We start from the raw sequence: 25179 nt of genomic DNA, 5'->3' as shown, positions 1-25179 counted from the left end.
GTATGTGTAGAAGACCTTTTTTTAAAAAAAAAAAAAAATAAATAAATAAAAATATTTTTAAAAAGTTAGTTAGCTCTGTATCATTGTAAGTAGTAAAGCTTTTGTGAAAGGTAAACGAATTGGCCATGTTATTTTGCAGATAAGGAGCTGTATGCCTGGATGAAGTGTGTGAAGGGACAGCCTCACGATCACAAACACTTGATGCCAACTCAGATTATTCCTGGCTCTGGTAAGACTCCCTGCAAATAAGCAGGATGTTGTGTTTCCCTTGCCCCAGTCTTTCTGTGAAGAGAGACCAGAGTTGTTCCTTCAAACTTCTCATTTTCCATTTTAAAAGTCTACCCTGCAAACTGTGTCAAATGATCTGAGGAAGGCAAATAGTTCTGGGCAGACGAACAGCACAGGGTGGAGGCGATGAGAGGAGAAAGGTGTACCCTGGCATGCAGCTGAAGGGGCTCGGGGGCAGCTGAGGGCAATAAGCAGTTGAGAAACCCGGGGTATTTGTTGTGTTTTGTACTGCTCCAGAGCAGAATAGAACAGCCGGAAGGTACTAACAAATCTCACTGTAACCATTAGATCAAAAGGAAATTTTGAGGTGGTTCTGCAGAGGAGCATTATGTGGCAGCTGCTTTATGGGGATCTGCTCTATACTGTCCACTTAAATCAGTACTCTGAAGGTTATTTTCTGTGTTGTCCTCTTCCCCTTCCCCCCCCCCAAGTGCAGTTTTGGTTGGACATCTGATTGACTGCTTGAAGGCAAAGGGCAGTAAAGACAACTGCAGTTAACCAAGAACTTGGCAGTAATCCTAAACCCATCAAAATTCAGAATTTTGCTCATAGCCAAACCTGTTACATGCAGAAGTGCTATTTTGTTTGTTCTGTTAGCACAACTTGACTTGTAATCTCTAATAGCACTGATGGAGGGCAGAGAAAGAAAAGTTGAATGTGCCTTTAATCCTAGTAAATAAATTTTATTTTAGTCTGGAAATACAGACATAGTTGCTATTTTATGATTTATGTTACTTCAGGTAGAAATGAAGATTGGTTAGATTCCGTTGTAAATTCAGACTGTGATTTCCACAGAACAGGTTCTGTACTGAAACTGTTCTTAATTTTAAATTGTGAAGTGAACCACTCAGCTGGAAACAGCACAGTGAGGAGTGCCTGCGTAACCGCCGTTTTGTTCTTTTGTTCGTATCCATTGTCAGAGTCTTGAATTACATGATCAGATACTAATTTTATTGTCAAGCCATGGCTCGCTTCAGTCTGTAGTTTGACGGTGTTATTAAATGAGGCAATGATGCACCCACTGAACAGTGAGGCATACAGTAAATAATGAATGACTGGCTTGCTTGTGTGCCATAAAATGGGGATGCTGAGTGAAGTTTAGATTAGCGTAGTATATAATTATTTAATTAAAGACTTCTCTTTCTGCATAAGCTTTAAGGTAAAGTGGACAGTCTTTTGTATTTTGAGTGTTAAATTAAGCATTATTAATAGTTGCGATTTCAAAAAGGCTTACAAGTAGCTTTTTAGCACCATAGTATTTATATTGTGAAGAAAGCCAAAAAATGATTGACAAGAGGCTTACTGATGATTTTCTTCCTCATTGTCTTCTAGTTCTGACAGATCTTCTAGATGCTATGCATAATATTAGAGAAAAATTTGAAATTAAATCCCATTGTCAGTGTACCACCAAACAGAACACGCAAGCTGGGAAGCTCCCTGCAATGAATGGTGTGTCTCAGGTGAGTTTAAAATATGTGTATAGATTGTAATTTGTTGTTCAGATCTTCTGATACTTAAATATTTTTATATTTGAACAATATCAGTCACGTTTTAATTAGCATATACAGTTACTAAATGCTGTCCATGTTCTTTGTTAAAGTAAATTGACATATTTAAAAAACAAATCTGTTCTTTACAGGTTTTACAGAATGTCCTCAACCACAGTAATAAAATTTCTCTGTGCATGCCTGAGTCTCAACAGCAGAATACCCCTCCAAAGTCTGAGACAAATGGTAATACAAGTCCAAGGAGTGATGTAAGCACAGACAGCAAGTTAACACCACCTGAATCACAGTCGCCGCTGCATTGGTTAGCTGATCTTGCAGAACAGAAAGCTAGAGAAGAAAAGAAAGGTATATGTTTGATACTTACATGTCATGTGCATGATTTTGGGGCCACCGGTAATATATAAACAAATTCTTTAGGGAAAAATCCATGCTATTTTCTGTTTGGCAAAAAGAAAAGAAAATGTTTTTTTTCCCCCCTTAAATTCAAATTGGAAACTTTAATGCCTTCTCCTGGTGGCATCAAAATCAGTTACCAGAAAAGCCACCAGTAGAATGCATGTGTAATGTGGCAGTGTTTCCAGCTAGAGCATCTCTCATTTGTGACAGGTACTCACTCAGCTGCATGTCTGAGATGCTGAGGAAGGCCTTTTCATGGTCACACTGTTTGACTGCATTTTGAAGGATCTAGTTCATCCTCTGGTGTGTTTTCAGGTGAATAAAGCGCTAGTGCTACAGTATATTACCACCACTATAAAATGCAGGATACCAGAGCTGTTCCTATGTCTACGTCATGAGGCGGCAGTGCAAACTTCCAATATTCATTTTTGTTTTAGAAAATAAAGAATGTCCTTCTGGAAAACACTCAAAGGAAGAAAAAGACCAGGATAATTCAGAGTCCCAGAACTGTAAAACCTCCCCTCATGCATCCCAGAACAACGAGCAGGGATCAACCTTGCGAGATTTACTAACTACAACAGCAGGCAAACTGCGTCTAGGTTCTACAGATGCGGGTATTGCTTTTGCTCCAGTTTACTCCACAGGAACACCAGTGAGTGTTTACAAGGTGCATGATTTTCATATTGGGATTTGAAAATCTGTATTGTGTGGTTTTGTACACTTTAGAGTGGTCTGATAAATGTATTTCATTAAATACTAATTTAGAAGTAAAATCTCACTAAATCTTCTTGAAGGATTTAACGTATCTATACATGCTTGCACACACATATGTGCATTAACATGTATGTGTGTATGTATATACACACATACACAAAAATATGTGTATATATTGCAGCTTTCTGCAAAGGAAGTAGATAACTAAAAACTGATAATGCAGTATTGTTGATGTTCTGTTGAAGAAAGTATCTCATTAATTTTATTTGCATTTACCTTATTTAAACATACATTTGTTTATTTCTTAATAGAGTGGCAAAAGTGGAAGGACTATGCCAAACATTCTTGATGACATAATTGCTTCAGTGGTAGAAAACAAGATCCCACCAAATAGAACACCAAAGATAAATGTAAAATCTGAAGTAAAAGATGAGCCAAAGGATGATAGAAAATGTATTCTAGATGACTGCAGTAAATTGTACAATGATATTCAATATTCCTGGATCTGTGATAAGCATGTTTTGTGGCTCAGAGACCATAAAAACAGCAACAACTGGAAGCTCTTCAAAGAGTGCTGGAAACAAGGGAGGGTAGGTATCAAAGACTAGCTCTGTCGGAAAGGTGACCTCAGGATGAACTCTGGAGGAGTTACTGCAACAGGACAAAGTTTGCCTGACTTCATGTTTGAAAACATTGTTAGTGCATTTTATTGCAGTGGGTAAAACTTTGTCAGGTATATCCCACATACGAACTTTGTGTAGTTTAAATTTTAGTTAATTGCTAATAATGAATAAGAAATGACTGTTAGAGATTAAACCACTAAAAAGTTGTGTGAAGTTCTGGGTACGGTGACTGTCACTGGGAGCGTTGGTAGCAGCTCAGGAGGGCCAAGGCCACCTCTGCGTGTTTCAAATGTATCTTAGATTCCAGTTTAATTGAAGCAAGCCTTTCATTCAGAAAGGAAGACTATTAACTTTTTTTCTTCTTTTTTTAAAGCCTGTATTAGTGTCCGGTATGCATAAGAAAATGAACTTCAGCTTGTGGAAAGCAGAGTCAATTAGTCTAGATTTTGGAAACCAGCAAGCTGATATCTTGAATTGCAAAGACAGCATTATTTCAAACACCAATGTCAAGGAGTTCTGGGATGGTTTTGAAGATGTTTCAAGTAGGTTACTTTGAATGTATTATTCCATTGATTCTCAACACAGTCAACGTTAGAAACCGCAATTAAAATTATTCTTAGTAGATTTTGAGGCTTTGAAGAAATTAAAAAAAAAAGAGAGAGAAAAAAAGGAAAGCTCTATATAATTTGTTTCAACAGAATGTGCTGAAAACTTGCATTTTATACCTCTGCAGAATTAAAGATACACTAATACACTAATATACGATTTTTTAACTTATCTCAGACTTACTAGCCAAATGAATATCGTTGTTCCTTAAGTAGTTGAGTTTGTTTTGTCTCATAATTGAATCTCTTTAAATTAATAATCTTTTCTTCTACGTATGAAATCTTTATAGAGAGGTTAGATAGAGTTCAGTTATACACTGTAGTTGAATGTAAGTAAAACATCTAGAGTGTATTAGTTTTTAGTAATTAATATGCTACTTGCAGAACGGCAGAAAATAAAAAATGGGGAAACAGCTCTACTAAAATTGAAAGATTGGCCTTCTGGTGAAGATTTCAAGGCTATGATGCCAGCAAGGTATTTGCATTTAAAATCTAGATATTCTTAAGGTCATCTCCATGTTGTTTTTATCTCTCTTCATAATGGCACAAATTCAGTTGTAGTCGTCTTCCTTTTCTCCTCTAGATATGAAGACTTATTAAAAAGTTTACCTTTGCCTGAATATTGTAGTCCAGACGGAAAATTAAACCTGGCTTCTCATCTGCCAGGATTTTTTGTCCGTCCAGATCTGGGACCCAGACTATGCAGTGCATATGGTGAGTATCTCTTAGAAGTGTAGCAGATACCTCCTCCCTTGGAGGTGTAGTGTATCGTGTGTTAATACTTGATAGAAAACTAAGCTGATTTGGAGGATTATTAGTGACTGAGTGCAGGAGAAATCCTTTACTGACTTGCCTAGTAACAGTACATGTCCTAAAGCATGAGACTTAGATACTCCTGCATTTCTTGCATTCTTCTGAAGCATGTAAATGGGTGGTTATATTTGCACAAACATAGTTACTGTTTTAATAATGATATATGACAATATATTTCATGAGTATTAGCGTGTTTATAATTTTGATAATAAAAAGCCTCAGCATCTTTCTTGTAATTTTTATCTGTATTGGTGTAGAGTATGTTCAAAATGTTGTCTAGATCAGACTACTTTCCTCAGACCTTTTCCAGCTGCTCCTTTTTTTTTTTTTTTCCACTCAATTATGTTTTACAAATTGTCTTAATAGCACAAGAAATGAGTTCTAATTTGTGGTGCGATGGCTTTGATTTAAAAAGTTTTCCAGATGTCTTCTGAAATAAACATATTAAAGATAGTAATCAAGATGTGGGTCTGAAAAACTGAATCGTTATATGTAATGCAACTGTAAGACTTAGTGTTCTAAAATGTCTTAAGCATGTGCTTCTTTTCATGTTAGAATTAAAATTACTGTATTTTTCTCTTTACTTGGGAATTTCTTTTAGATGAAAACTCTGTTTACAGTCGGGAATAAGATGACAAATTTGATTTGATTTCCCTGAGCAACCTAGAAGGTTGAAAAGTTCAGAAGGAAAGCTGTTGTTGTCAGGAAATGTCTTTGGTTAATCTGCTGAAATGCGTTTTATTTGATACAGCAGCTATGTAGGGGCATTTGTCTGGGTAAAGAGTTATCTCAAGATGTTTCTTGAAAGTTACGCTTTCTTTTTAGCAAGTACAGCAAAAAAGAAAAGCTGTAGTTTGTATAGATCCATATTTTCATGTTAAAACATGCCTGTAATGCCTGATGAACTTTCAGAAATTTCTTCTCAGATGAAGCACGTTTCTGTTTGAAGGTGAGTATGTGATTTCATGAATCTTAATTTTACACCAAATTTTTATCTTGTAACATAGGTGTGGCTGCTACTAAAGATCATGATATAGGAACTACAAATCTCCATGTTGAAGTTTCTGATGTAGTAAACATCCTTGTTTATGTTGGCATAGCAAAAGGAAATGGAGTACTTTCCAAATCAGGTAAAGGGAAGCTCATTGTGTGAGATGTAAATACTGAATGAACTATGACTTTAAAATTGATACCATTTGTTTGAAATGTGTGCGTGAAACATGTCCTGGAGTACTTGCTTACACCTCAAAGATTCCTTATCTCAAGAGAGACAGCAGATTGATTCTGCATAAAATACGCTGCATTTCCCGAGCTAGGCAATTGTATTTCAAACTCTTTTCGATCTTTTGTTGCTATTACCTGTAATTAATATACCATTGCTATGTTGGTGCTGGCAGAGCTAATGAAAGTAGAGGATGAAGGATCTTCTCCTGAAGCTGTGTTAAGTCCAACAGTTATGTCAGGATGATGAATTGGCCCTACCTTCTGTTTAGTCTGCTGCCTCTGGATGCGCTGTGTTTGTTCTATTGAGTTGACTGCAATGTAATTTTTCAGTGCTCAAGAGGGTAAACTGGTGTATGCTAGCCATCTGAGTAAGGTTTATTGCTTATGTGAAAAGGTCTTTCAGTCACTGAAATGGTTTTGTTTCTTTTTCCTTACTGTTTCTGCTCTGGTCCCATAGTCAGCAAATGTAAATTTTTTGTGTATATCTTATAGAGCTCTAGTAAGATTTGCCATCTTCTGTTTGCTTTGTTTTCACTTGCGTGTGCACAGAGTTAATACCAGCAAAAACTGCAGTGTGTCAGGAGAGCTCTAAAGTTTCTTGGCTAGCTGCTGCAGAGCAGCAAGCAGAGCGTTGCTTTTGCTGACTGCAGAAAAATACCTTTCTCCTCTCTCAATGTTTTGTTGTCAGCCCTGCTTGTTTATTTCAGGCAGGAGAATGCATTCTGTGAAATTCAAGAAGTGTAAAAAATGGTTTAAAATTTGGATGCTGTTTTCAAAATACTTACAGCATTCATGTTCTGTTAACTTCCTAATTTCAAAAGCTGAGCAAAAGATAATCTGAGGAGCTTTAGTTTTATTTAGTAAACATTTATCTGCTTAGTCTCCCACAAAAAGTTTGAAAAGAAGGTGCATCATTGCAGGGTTTTTTTTTCTATCACTTAAAAATATTTTTCTCAAATTGTAGGAGTATTGAAGAAGTTTGAAGAAGAAGATTTGGATGATCTTTTAAGGAAGAGATTGAAAGATTCAAGTGAATTACCTGGTGCTTTGTGGCATATTTATGCTGGCAAAGATGCTGACAAGATAAGGGAGTTTCTGCAAAAGGTTCGATTTATAATATATATTTTATAGATATAATTTAAGTAACTGTTCAAAAACATGGAGAGGAGACAATAATCCTCCCTCCCTACATAAACCTGTGTGTTCTGGTGGCCACAACTCTAGTTCTGCTTGCAGGGTTTATGCTTGGGGCATGAGGGAAGCAGAATTCTTTCCCTTATAGCCCATAAATTAAATTATATTGGACCAAGCGCTGCTACAAACTTCACATGTGCGACACACATGCACACCCAGTGTGAAGATCAGTTTTCAGTTATTGGCAGGTTCATCCAGCTTAGTGCTAATACTCTATAGCACTAGGACAGCTGAGTTTGAGATGGAAGCCTTACTTGTCAAATCTTGACATGGTTGGTGAATTCTGTGAAGAAGGAACAACTTTTACCCTCTCCAAAATGCTGGCCTTATTTTAGGATAGAAGACAACTAAGTAGTGAGGTGAATACTTCACATACTCCGCGGATTTTCTCCAGAGCATCGTCTGCAAGGGGAGGCTCTGGAGAGGTGGAGTTGCAGTATATTCCTTGAGACCCATGGGCTAATTGCGTGTTTAAGGAGTAGCACTGCCGTGTGGTTTAGCAAGAATAGCAGATTTCAAAAAGATTCTAGCAGGATTTAATTCTCTTGATGAGTCCTGTCAATACTACTTCCCATGTTTTTTTCAAATAAAAGATTAATGTGAAGTGCTGCATTCTGTCTGAGAAACTTCTTTCTCTCTTGGCATTAAAACGATAGAGCAGAATCTGAGGGATGGATGTATTTGGGTTAGCAAAGAGGACTTTCCCTGTGTGAAAAGCTTTTTGTGATCCAGTGTATGAAAGTCCTTGGAAAAAGTGACCTATAAGTGCAGGCTGTTATAAAATGCTGCAATTCATGTGGAATAGATGGTGTTTATAATATGTAGCTAGCTAAAGACTCTTAAAGGAGTTATTTGGATATTGAAAAATTAGACTTGCCAGTTGTTGGCATCAGTCATCTTTCCAGTGCAAATGGACATGTTTTATGAGATAAAATTTTTGACTTCTGTTTTTTTGCAGACAATACTGTAGCCAAAAGAATAGACAGGAGGCATTTTTTTCTTTGCAATCCTTGAAGTGAGAATTTTTTAAAATAAGTAGAAAACTTCCATGCTGCACACTTAGTTCTGATCTTAAAATCTACTGAAGGGAAGTTCAGTTATGCTCAGAAAATACAAACTGAGAAAACTAGCATTGTAGATGGGTCATAAAGAGCCTGTCCTGAAAACAGGTATTAGATTTATTCCAGAATTGTTTTAAAATGCCAGTAAATGTTAATTCTTGCTTATCTCAGCATAGGCTAGTAAGTGTGGAAGGTTGCTCAGTTTATTATTTCTGTGCAAAATGCACATCCTTACAATCTTGGACGCTGGTGAGCATGGATGCGTGGTAATGTGTGATGCTCTGGCGGGTAGTTTTCTTCTTCCTCTCTGAATATCATGCCACGTCAGTCAACAAATAAAATACTTTGAGTACTCATCTGTAAGAGCTACAGGTAGTCTCCAAATTCTGAAAGTTCAGGAGAGCATAGAGATCTACTCTTGTTCTTTTTTAATGCAAAGGATTATTTTACTTTTTTTTTTTTTTTTTTAGTATTTGAGTTTAAAGGGTAATGCTGTTTCAGTCACTGTTGAAGATTGGCTTTACTGATACAGTTTATTCGAGACACTCATTTGTGTGTCCTTTTAGTCTTTGGTCTCCAGGATCCATACTTGTGTTACCAGATACTGAAATAGTTGTGGCTTGTTCATCACATGCAAAAAAACCCAGCGGCTGCCAGTCTTCATAAAGACTTTGTGTCATGTCAGTTAGCTCAAATGAAGAACATACGTTGTCTCTTAGTGAAGATGAAAGCAGTGGGATAGTGTACCAAGGGCAAAAATCAGCATCAGCTACTGTGCACATCGTTCTTACATGGCATGTGATGCACGAGTCAGGACTTCTCAGTTCATCCCTTGCCAGGTAGGGGGAATGGCCTCCTCTGCGCCACTGACAGTGATGGGCAACATTAGATTTAAAGATAGCATCTCTAGTTTAGTTTTGCATCCTGTGTTTAGTGCTTTCTCATATTCTAGGAAGAAGTCTTGACAGATTATCTAGAAATACCCAAAATACCACAGAAGTTGTTTGAGGAAAAGTCCACAAAAGATGTCTTCAATGTCTCATGCTGTGGGGATATTTTAGATGAGCTTTAACTGGTTAAGCAAAACTGGTCCATAAACAAGCTGGAGGCCAAAGTGTCTCCTGCGAGCAGGAAACGGATGAGAAGTGCTGCAGTCAGAGTTCTCGTGGATGGCAACTCTGCAGGTTTTGGTCCCAGAGTGGCCCCAAGAAGTATGTCATCTGGTGAACATTTGCCCCATGGCAAGCTAAACTTTTGAGAAAAATGAGCAGTAGTGAACAACAGGCAGCTAATTCCAAGAGGTTATGAATATATGTACATCTGGGCTTTTCTGTTATTCAAAAAGCAGAAGCTCACAGAGCATACTAGGGCTCTTCAACTTGGAGAAGGCACAACGGTGGGGAATCGAGACAGACAAAATCATGACTGCAAGGGAGCACACAAGGAACAGTATTCAGAGTTTCTTTTCTCGCAGCAGTTATGGCACATTGTGAGACTTACAGGGCACAGGATTAAAACAGAAAGCCTTTTAAGATGCTCTGTAATTAAGTTTTGCATTTGCTGTCACAGCTTCCTACAATAGCTAAAACTGATTTGAGTGCTGTCTTTTATTTTTGGTGTGGTGGTGGTTTTGAAATACAGAAATGGAAATTAATCGATGGCTAGACCTTGAGATGGAGGCTTATGACTTGTGTAGTCACAGGGTCACACTTTGCCTCCAATAGGACATTAAAATCTCACTATTTCATCTGGTACAGAAGATTTAGGAAAGATGATTAATATATAAGAACAGTTTCAAGCTCTGCATCAGATAGATTTTTCTTCATATTGATGTTAACTATACGTAACTATGTCTGTAATGAGATAATTGCCTCCTGAGTCACAACAGATGGTTTGATATGTTATTTGTTTCTCCTTTAGTCACTATGATTCAGTAATTAGCAATTGATCAGGACTAGTATTTGTTCCCTTGTGGTTAACTTAATGAAGAATGCATTTGCTTGCAATTGCGGTTAAGCTTGTCGCTCTCTCAGGAAGTATTTCTAGTTTTCCATCACGTTTCCTGAATTCCTTGCCACATGTGTAGCAAAATAGCCTCATAGGAAGTTTAGTTTTACCTGCTGCCTTTTTCCTGAGTTGAGGATGCAGTGTTATATCTGTGTCAAAGCTCAAGGAATTGGCAGCATGGAAACTCCGTAGCAGACTGAAATGAGCAGAACTCCATGAGCACACTCTGATGCAAAAGTTGCACAGAGAGCGCGTATTGCTTACTAATAGATTGTCATGCTAAAATCTTTAAAGATATTGCTGCTTTTTAGGTGTGGAAGTCCTGCAAGTCTCCTCAGTTCAGTGAAATTTCCTAATTCCTTTAAGGTCCTTTCAAATTCCTAACAAAAATTCTAATGTGGGTATTGGAAACAAAGTACTTTGTATTTTTTTAACCTAGGTGTACATTTAATTTACCAGCAAAGCATTTTCTTCTTTTAAGAGTAACTTGGGATCTTTCCTATACTTACAGATAGCAAAAGAACAAGGCCTAGAAGTTTTACCAGAGCATGATCCAATACGTGATCAGAGTTGGTATGTGAACAAAAAACTTCGCCAAAGACTTTTTGAAGAATATGGAGTAAAAACCTGTACGGTTATTCAGTTTCTTGGTGATGCTATTATTCTACCAGCAGGAGCACTTCATCAGGTAAAATACATCTGTTTAAAGCTAAACAGGATAAAATAACATATCATAAAATAACTGGAAGGACATGTTACATCTGTGCTCCAATTAGATTTGATTTTCTTAGTGATTGTTGTTAGTGTATAGGAATACCTTATGATGTATATCGGCTTCTGAAAATGACTGTTTGGTACTAACGTACAATTCAAACACTTGAAATAATGCCATTCCTTTTTTCCTTTAAAATGAAAAATAATCAGACAGCTAATAACCATTTTTTCTTACTTTGCATAGTATTAGTAAATTTCTGAATAAACTGGTATTAGTTAGGACAAGGTTATACTTGCATTTTTTTTCTTGTACATTCAGGTTTAACTTACTGGGCCATGAGGGCACCAGACAGATAAATAATTCGATGCCTGGTATCATCATGCTTTTTGCCTTTAGCAGTAGGAGAATTGTGGAGAAAGTTTGAGTTTAATTAACAAGACGTTTCTTTAACAGAACTTTGCAGATTGTTTCCTTGAAAGAAACACTAAGTTTCTTCTTACACAGAAGTTATATCAGTCACCAGGAGATAGCCTTGTCCCTGCAGCCACTTCCCTTCCCATCCAGAGAGAGCTGTTGCATGTCTGCTGCAGCCAGGCTGATTCTGTTCACAGTTATATACAGAAAAGTACTGCCTGTAGAGCAGCTCTGGAGAAGCTGTAGGGGTTGCATAGGAAGCTTTAGTCCTCTCTTAGCACATAGGTTTTGTTACTTTGTTTTGGGTTTTTACCTCCCAGCCTAAAACTGGGTAGAAAGGAGAAGAAAGCATGGATTGTTCAGACAAGATTTTTTGACAGTTTCACATTGTATAGTGAATTTTTCCTGCTGAAATAGGAAATAGAGCCTGCTTTCTTGCAGTCTTGCCAGCTGTCTAGCACTACTAATTAGGGAGCTGACTATCAAGAAATGAGGAGCATCTCCACCCCGCAGCAGAGATTGTAAACCGTCTTGCAATTAAAGATTTATCACCAATCTCCAGTCGGGTTCAAGCAAGGCAAGAGCTTTACAAAGAAGACACTGTTTGGTCTACGATCTGCTGGGTCAGCTTCCAAACACCACCTCTCCTGGGCAGAGGAAGCCACGGTTTACCGTGTCATGCTGAGCGGGGCAGTGGGGAGAAACAAGACTGGGTCGGTCTGATGACACGTGTAATGTCCCTGATGTGTCTGCTGGCTCTTTCAGTTGCTTGGACACTCACAGCACTTTATCCTACTTTATCCTAACCTTACCCAAACTAGACTCCTTTGTCATTCCCACGTTTCTTGGGACAAGATTCACATGATGGTATGTTAACCCTGAATGATCTGTGGAGATTTCTTTTCAGCAAAGGAAAGGAGAAAAAAAAAAAAAAAAGAAAAGGAAAAAAAAAGAGGCAATTAACCAAGTCTAGGATTGCTGTAGATTGTCTTTCCTCATACCATGTCTCTGGAGTGTGACTCTTTCCCTATAAAAAGGTGAAGGAATCTGACATTGATGATATTCTCAGCTCTTACAGGCTTAAGCAATTAGGATTCCCGGAGTGGGTAAGATTTGTATTGCATTCTGCATTAGCCTCACTCTGATCTCTTAAAACAAGGGAGATCATCTGAGATACAAGAGTGAAAAGGGAAGTCACAGAAACTACAAACATACTGGAAAAACAGTTTTATATAGCATGAGGTGTTGTATAAAACCGTGCAGGCTATAAAACATGAAGTAGTGCTAGTGCTTCAGCTCCGTAGGCTTCCCTGCAATTCATAGGTTTGAGGAGCAAAAATAAGGCAAGACCTGTTATCTTTATCTCATTGCCTTTAAACTCCAAACTGCTTTTGAAGTGGTAATGTTCTAGCTTCTGGCACCAAGGAGTTAGTAAGAATGTTTTTAAACCTTAGTGGGTGAAGCTGAAACCTTTTCATCTTCAGCAAGAAGTTCCTGTGAATCTGCCACGTAGGAGGAAATGAAAGCATCATGTTCTTTCATGTACGTGTACAGTACTCTTTATATAGACATACATGAACATTGACCTTAGGGATCAGCACCAACCATTTATATATACAAAACATGTTTAAACACTTAAAAATAAGTCTGAACAGGTAGGTTTACACATTAAGCATTTTAGTTTTATGTGCATATCATGGATCTTAAATAATTAAAACTGGATGATAGTTAATACTAAATTCAGTGAGAAATTAACATTTTCGTTTGCTCATTGGTAATGTTCTGGAATGCAGGAACTCAGGCTAGTGTGCAAAAAGAGGGATTCCAGTTGCTGATGATCATTATGTAATCCACCTGAGCAGCCTGATTCCTGAAACCAGTTAGGTTTGCTGCCTCCTGTTGCTTTTGACACACTGGTCTAGAATTTCAGTGCTTGCTTTCCAGCCTCCATGTGTTCATGTCTAGTTTTAAGCAGCTTTTCTTGTATTAGTATTTCACTGTAGCATAAACCATTCTTTTTGCTTCCATGTTTTTCCCTTCTTCCCAAGGTATTTATAGACAGCAGTCACATCCCCCTTGTGTTCATTTTACAAGGCTAAATAAGTCGAGCTGCCCAGGCTGAGCTCATAGGAGCGGCTTCTCCACCCTGCGGTGGTCACAGCAGCCTTCGCCTGCACCTCGTGCAGAGGGAGCTCCCCTCGCTGTCTGGGAACACATGTAGGCAGGCACACAGACACCCTGTTTAGTTCAGTACCTGGTACAGACACTTCCCCCTGTTTTTGTTACTGTTCTCACCGTTCTTGTGAATGATGCGCTCTTTCTGCTCCAGTCTGTGATCATCCTGTATCAGAGTCCTCCTCCAGTGATGCCTTCTCACTCTGAGTCCTCAGTAGTTCTCATGACTTCAGTAGTTTAAATATTAGGAATTGTAAAACGTAGTAAATAACAGCTTCTTTAAATCTTTATTCCAGGTGTTACATCCTGGAGTTTACTTTGCTACTCTGTAAAGGGAATAGGGAGCCTTCACGATTTTAAATCGGTGATTACTTCCCATCTAAATTCTAAAAATACTACAGTGATAAGTTAAAAGACTGAAATACTTGAGTTAGTGATTGAAATGTGTTGTTCAGGCTAAATGCAAAACTTGTTCATAGCAGAACCAGTTATTATAATGTTGTTTTTTTATAAATGTATTATCTTGATCCAACAGCATGATTATATATTGTAAAATAACATACTACAGCTAATGCGATCTCCTAGAGATGCTACGATAACTGCGTATGATCAGTGTCTGGGAGTTGCATATTCACAGCTACTGGGCGAAGCGCGAGGCGTGTCCCGGCTGGCTGGGGCTGAGCCATCCAGGAAACAGCCAAATCGGGGCAGGAGGGAGGGAGCTGCAGGGCCGAGTGGCCCCAGGGTCCTTCCCTCTCCCTGGCCCCCTGCCAAAGGTCTGCAGCTCTCCAACATGACCTGTGGGCTGTGCTGGAAAATCGCAGTTTGACGTGGGCCGAGGGAGAGGCCGCGCTCTCTGCTCAGCCAGTACTGGCACAGCAGCGGGAGTCTTGTAGACCTTGCCCTGTGAATCTCAGAAAAGTTGTTGTTCAATGTATTTATTTGTGCGTATCGTTACATCAATTTGTATTATAAATACGTATATCTGAGAACTGCCTAGGGGCTATCAGTGGGCCATTCCCATGGGAAGCATCAGACAGCCAGGGTAATATCCTGTCTACCCCAGAAGATTTGTACGCAAATCTAAAGACAGGTGCTGGATTGGAAAAGAGTTTAAGGCACAGCAGAGCGAGAGATCTGATGCCATCCAGTATTGCCAGGTCTGCAGTGGAGGCAGACAGGGAATGGGAATCTGTAAAATCTTGCCCAAGTGGGGAGAAAGTGAAAGAGTTGTGTGGGATTTGCATGGGGCGAGAAGGAGAACAGGGTCGAGTAGAGACCTGAAGCAGGTGAAAAGGCTGCGAGGGAGGGGAGAGGGCTGGAGGCAGCAGCCAGTCCACCCAGAGCAGAGGCGCTTCGGCAGCTGTTCCCTCGCTTGTGGCTCTCTGCGGCCTGTAAACCAAGGCTGCCCAGCATCAACCAGCCGTCTCCGTCTCCCCGGATGATTCTGTTCCGATGAATCCATGGAGGCAGTCGTCCTGCTTTGTCTCCCTTATTTTCTGATACCTTAATGATTCTCAGCAGTTCTGCCTGTAAAGTGACGAGCTGGCTTGTAACATCAGATGTCGTTAAGCAGTGTTTTTGGAGCAGAAAATCCCTTCTTAAAGTGCTGTGTCCTCAACTCTGTAAGCACAAAAGGTTTATTGAGCCTCAGCTACTACAGAGGAAATTTTAGACTGTGCATTGAAACATTCTAGGTTATTCATACGCCAGCTTAAATATGCAGGTCTTGACAAGTGCCGAGTGTGGGGGAACAGTTTGTTTGCTAAGATGGTAACAGCACCCCTCCTCACCCTAAGAGCTTTGGTCCGTTTGCAGAATTGGGATAGCACAACTTTGAACAGATCTTAGAATTTGGGGAAAGGTTTTAAGCACCATGCTGAAGAAAATTTGCAATTTATAAAGGTTTAGTAGTGAAAATGTGATAGTTTCTAATAACAATAAACAGGAGCTCACAGTCAGAAGGTCACAACCAAGTGTGTGCTCCTTTCTCCTGCCCTCCGCCTGGGTGGCAGGACACGGTTTCCATTTTTTCCATTATCCACCTCTTTTGTCAGTGAAGGAAGTGTTTGGGAAACAGAAATGCTTTTTCCTTCTGAGCCTGCCACTTTGTTGAAGGGCTTTTTTCTTTTAAGGGTTTGAACTGGCAATTATTTCTCAGGGAACATGGCACGTTTTGCCTAGCAGAGTCTGGGTGGGAGCTTACCGCCTGTCGTCGTGGCCCGAAGACTTGCCTTGCCAGGGCGCTGCCGGCAGCCCGCGGGCTCCTGCGCCGTGCGGTGAAACTGCTGTGCAGCAGCAGTACACGGGAGCAATCCCCGCATCCCTGAAAAAAGGATCGAGTAACAGATGAGAATGTGCTGAGTAAATGTCACAGCTGAATGCAGGACGGAGTGTGACAGCACAGACAAGTATCTGTGCCTTCCACCAGAAACAAACTGATGCGTGTCAAATACGCTTAGTGGCTTTTTGCATAAAATGCGTAAAGGTCCCCTTTAGTCCGATACACCTGTGGTTTAAAAGATGTTGAGGTCCGCTCTTTTCTCAGATTCCTCTGGCAAAGAATAACCCCCAAGTACTAATTACCAGTCTTCTGTTGTTTTTATTTTGGATAGGTACAAAATTTTCACAGCTGTGTTCAAGTAACCGAAGACTTCGTGTCTCCCGAACATCTTGTACAGTCATTTCACTTAACGCAGGAACTGAGGCTGTCAAAGGAGGAAATCAATTATGATGATAAACTGCAGGTACGAAATGAGTTCTCGCTCCTCCAGAACCTGTTCTGGAGGCCCGGCGCGCTCAGCTCATTGAGATGCGTAGCAGTGCGTGGAGTTACTTCCTCGCCGCTGTTCACACAGAATATCAATGAGCAGCAGCATGAATGCCAAGGGGGTAGCTCAACTCGCCGTTGAGCTGCTGGGGGGTTTTCACATTATGTTTTAAAATGTGTGAAAAGGTATTTCCTTTCGGACTGACTTTAGTCTGTCTCTTTTTCTGTCTGTTAAGTTTAAGGATCAGGCTAAACCTAGTTACTTTCACAGTTCCAAGCCTTACTGAAAATGTGTCTGGTATTTTTACAGGTTAAAAATATCTTGTATCATGCAGTTAAAGAAATGGTAAGAGCTTTGAAGATTCATGAGGGTGAAATGGAAGATATGGAAGAAAACTAAGTGCTCTCTGCTTTTTTTGTGTTAACATCAAATGGAGGTTATTTTTTCTAATATATGAACAGTATGCACACTAATTTAAGCTTCACAAACCATCAGTGCCAAGAAAATAGTCATCATATTTACTTGTTAATGACACTGTAACGGTAGAGCTTCATATCACAGCCACTGTGATTACATGTTAGACTTGCAAACAGTTAAGCAGCAGTCTGCTGTCCTGTATTATAATGTATATGAAATTTGTGAAATGTCAAAAGATTTAAGATGATGTATTTATTTTTGGAAAAAAAAACACAAAATTCTATGCTATATTGTTGATCAAATGTAAATGTGACTTGTACAGTTTGCTAAAATAATTCAGATATTTTTCACTACATTGAGACAGTTACTGTGAGAGTAGGACACAAACACCAGCTATTGCCTGCATTTGGGATCTTGCTGAGTCCGCACAGCAGTCATGTCATAATCTGAAAATTACTGCCAAATAATTGTAAACTTTGTAAAATATAAAGTATATAAAGTAGATATTAAATACAGACACTTCAGTATTTTATTGAAGCTATTCAGTGTACAATTAAACGTTTTCAAAAGGTGTAATTTATTTAAAAATTGTCTCATTTTGGTAAAATTTATGTGACCTTTTAAAGCTAAATATTAAACTTAATATGCTATGTAAATATATACATATATACATTCAATGATGTATTTTTTTAAAACATTGGCTTGCTTTAATTTGTTAAAAGTGCAAGTGTTACACATGCTTTGTACATTGAAGTTGAAAGGGGTTTTACATTTTCCATTAAAATGACTTTACCAAATGTTGTCTCATTGTGTTTGTTTTTTATGTTTGTGGCACATTTGTGACAGCCTGGGTTGTTCATTCACAGTAACTGCAAATGCATCTCTGCTTTAGTGTCGCTTATTGTAATGCTTGAAATGTTCTGCCTTGGTTAATGTGCACCACTCTGCCCTCTCCGGGTTTAATACGATACTGCTAAGGGAAGTGCTGGAGCACAGTTCAAATGGCTGAGCCAAAAAGAGCCTCTCGTTAAGAATAAAACAATTTAAACATTCCTTATGTTCTGTCTTTAATAATCTAACGCTTTCTCTGGGTGAAGGGGAAAAGGAATTTTCATAGAACAAAATTTTTTTTATAGCATCTTAGCTCTACAGTTCAAGAAATATAGCAAAATAATAGGTTTTTTTAGAAAGATGTGTATCTGTATTTAATTATGATAAAGTATGTTAGAGAACTGAGCAAAATTCCGGCTCCTTGAGTTAGTCTGAAAAGCTAAACTCTACATAAACTTTGCAAATTATGCAAACTATTCAAATGTTCAATTTTAGATTTAACTATTGTTCGTAAGTCCAAAAGTGGATAGCAAGTATCCTGTTGGCAGCTCTGAGGCAAGGTACGTAACAAAATCTGAAAAGAGTTGTATATAAATTATCTTAAGAAGTAGGTCAAACACAATAGCAATTTCTAGTTTCTTTTGGTCTTATACTTTATATATATAAAAATGTTGGTTTTATACTTCTTAGGTTTTTTTCTTTCACTGGTTTGAAATCTGGGAATTCATTTGAAGTTGCAAAGAAATTTGGCTGAATTTTACTGTGCTTGGCAACTGATTCTCAAGTCCATACCCAGTTATATGAAGCATCTTCCTTAATTCTGTATATAGCACAGGACTAGACTGTTAGTTGAAAATGCAAAACCTGCCAACATGAACTTCAGAGGAAGTTACTTTTTTAAAGTTTAGGATGTCTAAATCAGTGAATTTTAGTCATGAGCGTAAATATTTTTTTTTTTCCCTGAATTGAGTTTTGGTGAGTTACTTTTAATATTTGGGAAGCTTTTTGAGGCCACTGGAATTTGCATTGTTGTCGCAGTCTGCTCCCCCTCCGCCGCCCTCCTCTCTCTCTCTCTAACCAAAGAGCAGTTGCTGGGGCAGGAGCTGTCCCCAGAGCTCGCCCCTCCCGCCAGGGCTGCCTTTGTGTGTGAGCTGAACTGAACCAGTTGGTTTCCCAGAACTTAATAGCAGAAAGTGTCACGTTACTGTGTCTGTCCCGGCGAAAGCCGCGGGCTCCCCAGTTTGCCCCTTCTCGAAGGTATTCAGGTGATTTCTGTCACTATTGCAGCGCAGAGAGCGGCCAGGTACTCCTGAAGAGCTGAGCTTTGGTATCTTCCTTCCACACCCAGCAGTGAATTAAATACGTCCCCCTCACCTCGTGGGCCTTACCGACTTGGGGAGGGGTCCCCGCATCCCCTGCACGACTGAAGAAATAAGTTCGTACCTCCTCAAACGGTAACGGAGCAAGTCACTGAAAGGCTAATTCTTATTTCCAAGTATGAATATTCAAGTTCCTTCCTTTATGACTTTTTCCTGTTCCAAAATTTTTTTTGCTGACTAATCCTTAAATCTATGATCAGAGTTTACGAAGAGGTTAATCTGCCACAGCACACGTGGGTGAAACTGATGGAGAAAGCAGGAGTACTTGGGAAGAAAAGGACGGTATTTTGACAGGTCTTAAAGATGAAAATCTCGTTTTGGAGAGACAAAGCTGATGGGCGCAAGCTTCAGTGCTACATGACGTGCTGCATAATCATTGGGTAAGTAGATCTTCCCTGCTTTCTTAGCAGCAAAAATAAGTTGATAAGATTTAAAAATCAGTTTGAACTGTACAAATAATGATTTCATTATAGAATTAACTATCCACTTGTTTAACAGAGTTTATGTATAGTGAATTGATACTGTAGTTTTGCCAGATGCGTAGTTTTAAAAAATTATGGTTAATGGGTATATCTGATGGATTTGCAGTATGTAAAAACGTAACTTGATGTATTTAGCAAATCACTTTGTAAGTAGGCTTTGCCTGTGCTCACAGCTGTCATAGCAAACTGCCCACAACATTGACAGTGTTTCCCCAGTAACTAATGGGAGAAGAGCAACCGAGAAGCCAAAAGCGAGCGAGCGAGGAAAACAAGGCACAAACAACAGGATGGGGGCACTGTTCGGCTCTTGCGGCAGCTTGAGAAGCCTGAGTCGCACGTGGCATCGCTTAGCAGACCACAAAAAATTACGTTAACAGTTACTCCAAATACCAAGGGGCCAAAATCCTGTTCTGTTTAATACTTAATATACCAAACATGGCTTGCTCAGTGTCTTAAGATTCCTGGCACTCGGCTCAAGCTCACTGCTCAGCTGCAGGGGATGGGAGCAGGAAGCGAATTTGGGAATTTCTGAAGTCGAAGGCTGAGCTGTGAGGTGCGTGCAGGGGAAGAGGTGAGTTGTTTTCGGGCACGGCTCCCCCCGTTGATCACTGACAGTCTGACAGGCTGCCCTGGGAATGTTTTTGTCCTGCTCCTTTCCTGAAAATTCTTTGTTTTTTCTGATCTAGAATCTTAAACATTTTAAGATAGCTAAAAAGCATTGGCATCAGGTGGAGCTCTTTGAGTGCAGGAGCACTGTCAGCCGCTTCTGGAGTAAGAACATGAAGGATCACGTCCTGCTTCCACCTTCCTATTCAGACTAAGCTCTTTCTGGATCTACTTTGCTCTTCACGAAACGCTTCATTGCCGGCTTTTTTCTCACGTTTGAAAGCTTAGAAACCCAACAAACCTGCAAAGCATCCTTTCCCTCACCTACACCCTCCCTCGCCCCTTTCCGCGGCCTCCTCATGGTCCTCGTCCACTGTATTGCCACACATGAAATTAGCAAGGCAACATTCTCCCTATTTTAACTGTAGATGTTATTAATAAGCAATTAACAAAGAATAAAGCAGGACTGCTACAACCTGGACTCTTTTTAGTGTAGTTGGTTGCCTGTGACATGTTTCAGCTCAAGACAGGAATTACTGGATTGATGGAGTTGCTGGCTGTGAAACTATGGTCCGTATTGCATAGATCAGAGAAATGCCATTATAATGTTTTGATTTTAAAATCTATTTATCCTACCTTTTCAGCTCCAGCGAAATCGCTCAGATCTGCGTCCTCCGTCTGATCACAACCACGTTCTCACGCGCTCCAACCTTTCCGGTAGACGGTGTTTTGTTCGTACCCTCTTCCTTGACGTCCCGTGAAACCCTCTGCCGCTCTCACAGCGGACAGTCCACCCTGCCCCTTGCCCAGGACTGGGAGTTGCTCTTCAGTCCTCCTCCCGCAGCCCGTCATCACCCTGTTTTGCTGCTTTCCCCTGCAGGCTCCAGGCTCGTGCTCCCCCGCGAGCCCAAGCTGGAGGGGTGCCTCTCCCCGCTGCGACCCCTGCACCCAGCCTTTCCCCGGGCTCCCCCCAAACTCTGCCTCTCGGGGAACACCTCCAGCTCCTGCTTTCCGCCTCTTGACTTACCCTTTGCCCGCGGGACTGTCGCTTTCGCTTGTCTCCCTCTTGCGTTCTCGTGCCGTGGCGCGAGGCAGGGCAGGGGAGCAGGCAGTGGCGAGAATCTCTACTGTAATTCTGTCCGTGGCAGAATCTCTTCTATTCCACCTCAGCAGGGCAAGCGAGGAAACTCTGAGCTAGGGGAGATAAGTGATTTGTAGTGCTCGAAGCACACACAAACTAATTCTGTGCTTTTCCCTTTGCTTTAGTAGGTTTTGAACAGGAAATTAGAATATAGTTAGTAGAAAAATGTCTGACATGTTTTACCTGATGTGTTGTGCACAGGCAGTTGCATTATAAACTTCAGCCTTTCCAAAGCTGCAATGATGGACAGGAAGATTTTTACTGTTATGTTTCAAAGTAAACATTCCCGGTACCTTCCAACCATACTAATACAGTATATTCCTGACATAGGTGCCTGTTTCTTTTTCCAGTCTCATGGCATGTGTTTATATTGTAGCTCTGTACTTCCTTAGTGGAATTAAAAGAGTAAATTTTAGTAGCTCTGAGGCAGGAAATCCTGTATTTTTACAGCTCTAAGGATTTTACGTTGTTTGATCTCAATAATACCATAACTCCCGCAGCAAATGGGCATGAGGGAACATTTCAAATGATTACAAGACAGAAAGCCTGGGTAAGTTTATGTTAATTCTAGATTGTAAAACAAACATGAGGCAAGAAAGGAAGTAGGAGAAAAGATGGCCCCAGTCTTTAGGGAGCAATGAATTCCTTTTCATACAGTTAAAATTCATGTGCAGAAAAGTGCAAAAGAACTTCAGGCAGAAAAGTCTTGCAAGTATTGTCCAGCCTGAAAGTGATTTGCAGCAGCTGCCACCACCATTCTGGTTACTTTCGGTTAGCTCTACTAGACTAGACTTTTTGTTCCATATTTTTAGCCCTGCTCAATAAGGGATTTTTAACTATTGTGAATTTTCCTGCTTTTTTTCCACCTATTTTGCTAGCCTGCTCCGATTTCTTCAAAGAACTGTCCTTCCTCAATATGCCCTCTTAAAAGAGGGAGGATAAATGTGAGAATAAACCTGCATTTAGCAGCAGCCGAGCCGGTGTGTACGCACGACTGCCTCCAGGGACATTATTTTCTACATTACTCCAGTGGGATACGGATGTCCGATACGGTAGTCCCCATCGCTGACAGCAGGTCGATGGGACGTGCAGACGGCAAAAGAGCTGCTGTTCACATGAGAGCAGGAAGGAATTCAAGGCCAAAGAGTTCCTGAAAATTGAAATGCTCTCAGAGGAAGAGGTCGTAAGATTCTCTTTTCCTTTTATATAAAACCAAAACATGAAGCCGCACACTGCTGTATTTTGATTTTAGCTCTCATTTTAAGTAGCAACCGGTGGTATAGTGTGCAGATTTTATTCTCAAGAGATTCCACGTTGCTTCCCAGCTGCCTTTCTCTGGTTTCCCCTTCTGTGGGGATATAGTCAGAACTTGTGTAATTACAATTTTTTTTTGCAAAACATATGTTGGCTATATTCAACAGGGATAATATTTCTGTGTTTCACGACAACAGTGGTTTTTGTGGTAAAGCAGAGCCTATGAATAGAAGCAAGTGTCTGGACACGTTTAAAATTGGTTCTTGGTGAGACGCTTTGAAATAATCAACCACAGAAGTTTTGAGTTATGTCCAGTGTAAAACAGCACAGACCAGATTCAAAGCCTATGGGAGTCTCCCCACTTACTGTGATTGATAGGCTGTGGATTACACGCTGTATGCCACATATAACTTACCATGTTGCTGCTGCTGCTGTAGTTCATGCTCAAAGATAAATGACTATATTGCTTACATTATGTATAGTAGCCACATATTATATCTTCTCTTTATTCTTGAAAGACTTTTTAAGAATAAGCCTGCTAAGATGGTGATAAGTAAAGACAAGGAAGACAATGTTCTGTATCAGAAAACAGGGGCTCTGTGTTTTAATACGAACCAAGCAAGATGCTAGATACCCACCAGATGGCAGTCTATGGCAAGGAAACACTGCAAAAAGTGGTCAGCTCGATTCAGGCTGCTCCAGGCTTACAAAAATTCAGCCCGGAGCACCATCAGAAAGCAAGTCTATATTACCAAGAGAGAACATACTTACTGGCCTCCTGCAAATTAATGGCTGGTCTTCTAAGTGCAAGTCTAGTAACTCCATCTTGTGGAGGAAGTGGTAGAAAAAAATGGGAAAATGAGGAAGGAAATAATAAAAAAAAGTAAAGCTATCCATGGGAGGACAGAAGTGTGGAAGAGGTGTGTAAGGCAAAGAGGCAAAAGTCATCCAAAACAATCTGAAATTATTTGGGCATACACTAATTACTGACAGACCTTGGGAAAGTGTTTTCTTAGACCTATATATATATATATATATGTATGTATATGTAAAAAACTTGTATTCTATTGGCGAATATTTTTATGACAATTTTTTTCATTCATTCTTTAGATTGACTACGCGATTGCTTAGTTCTAAACACAGACCAAAGAGCTTCTTTCTTGATAGAATTACGATACTTTTTAACTTACATAAAGGTTATGTGCATACACATAACCTTTGCCCTGGAATTTAAAGCACTTTATAAGCAAATATAATTATTCAATGTTACAGGGATTCTCAGCTGTAGGATGTTGTTTTACAAATACCCTGTGCTGCTGCCAAAAAGGGTGATGACCCCACCTGCTCCCATACAGTCTTTCTGGCTGTAGGCTTGGCAGCTGGCTGACGACATCCTGCAAGGAAAGCGAGGAGAGACAGCAGCGTTAGGGCCCCCCTTCAGCAGAAGCATGCGTGTTAGTCACAGCCTAATGAACAACTTCAGTCAGGCAGATTAGATCTGATTTCTTACTAGTATGGCCAGCCTAGGTCTAGGATGGATGGGGTATTACAGAAATGCTCAGCTTTCTGCATCACTTTGAAGTGGGTCGTAGCAGTGCTTACACATCAGCCTAGGAACTCCTATGCTAGAAGAGACCATTGCGTCCACGTTACATGCTGCACCGCTCATGGGAATGGAAACAGAACCGTCTCCTACACAGAGGCACCTTCTTTGGGAGCTGGTATTTTGCTAAGGTACCATTTTGGTACCAATTAAGGGACAAATTGTCTAAAAAGCAGAAGGTACAGCTTGTAATCCCCCTACCCTTGTCAAGAATCCTGATTCTTCAGCAGAGGTAGACAGGCTAAAAATTGCTTCCTGTAATGTGTCAGAAGAACATAACTTCTATAGCTGCTGTTCGTAGAGACAGCTGAAATGGCTGTCTGTATCTAACAGCGCTGTACTAACGTCCCTGGCAGTGAAATACGATAGCTGCTTAAATAAGTTTATTATTTCCTTCTTGTGAGCACATCCTGTTTTCTGTTTTACTTGTATGAACAGAAATACTACGCTCTACTGACTTACTATCTGTAAAAGCCAGTTAGGTGGTAACAGTGGACAAATAACTTGTTCTTGAGTGAGAATAGCAAAGTGAGACCGACTTGGACTGGACTAGATCATCCCAGCTGTCCTGTGTGGTCATGTGCTAAACTATGCTAACAGAAAGACCACTTTTTCCCCCCAGAAAGATTAGTTTCTTGCAACAGTTTAGCACGAAGGAGCTCCTCCAATGCTTGTCTTGGTTTCATTTCCAGACTTTTTCTTGCCTTCCGTCACTCATTCCTTTCCAGTAAGCACAGGGGACAGACCAGGTAGATAAAGGTAAGGGAGAAGTTGCACAGCAGTAAGGTGGTCCTGTTCTTCTAGCATATTCTGGAATAAAAATGCACCCTAAAAGAGCAAACTTACCTTGTAACAATACACGAATAAGTTAGACTGGGGAAGCTTACAAGCATTCACAATTTTCATGAATCAGTAACATCTAAAGTTAGCCAGTGTCTCCACACAGTGTTGCAACCCC

At 40.0% G+C, this 25179-nt stretch overlaps 1 protein-coding gene and 1 long non-coding RNA gene across 6 annotated transcripts in view; one reads left to right on the top strand and one right to left on the bottom strand.

Annotated features, from left to right (window-relative positions):
• Positions 1-17722, top strand: part of JMJD1C (jumonji domain containing 1C) — a 164751-nt gene extending 147029 nt beyond the window's left edge. For 4 of the 5 annotated variants that reach the window (XM_062580735.1, XM_062580732.1, XM_062580733.1 and 1 more), the window contains 13 exons: positions 140-229; positions 1621-1748; positions 1928-2141; positions 2630-2844; positions 3218-3496; positions 3903-4071; positions 4519-4609; positions 4718-4848; positions 5955-6077; positions 7136-7275; positions 10945-11121; positions 16353-16484; positions 16818-17722. In XM_062580735.1, the coding sequence (XP_062436719.1) occupies positions 140-229; positions 1621-1748; positions 1928-2141; positions 2630-2844; positions 3218-3496; positions 3903-4071; positions 4519-4609; positions 4718-4848; positions 5955-6077; positions 7136-7275; positions 10945-11121; positions 16353-16484; positions 16818-16907 (1979 nt within the window). In that variant the 3' untranslated portion in view covers positions 16908-17722. Of the gene's footprint in view, positions 1-139; positions 230-1620; positions 1749-1927; positions 2142-2629; positions 2845-3217; positions 3497-3902; positions 4072-4518; positions 4610-4717; positions 4849-5954; positions 6078-7135; positions 7276-10944; positions 11122-16352; positions 16485-16817 lie in introns of those variants that run through there. The other variant, XM_062580737.1, reaches the window with a different exon arrangement.
• A 1235-nt stretch (positions 17723-18957) lies between these two features.
• On the bottom strand, positions 18958-21383 carry LOC134142936 (uncharacterized). Its single transcript, XR_009958979.1, has 3 exons — positions 21251-21383; positions 20860-20933; positions 18958-19537 (listed from the first exon to the last, which is right to left on the bottom strand). It is a non-coding gene; the product is annotated as an uncharacterized LOC134142936 (long non-coding RNA).
• Positions 21384-25179: the final 3796 nt, after the last annotated feature.

Source organism: Rhea pennata, chromosome 7, assembly GCF_028389875.1.
Source record: "Rhea pennata isolate bPtePen1 chromosome 7, bPtePen1.pri, whole genome shotgun sequence".
NCBI lineage: Eukaryota > Metazoa > Chordata > Aves > Rheiformes > Rheidae > Rhea > Rhea pennata.
The sequence above is the reverse complement of the archived record's forward strand: the minus strand, read 5'-3'. Positions and strand labels throughout refer to the sequence as shown.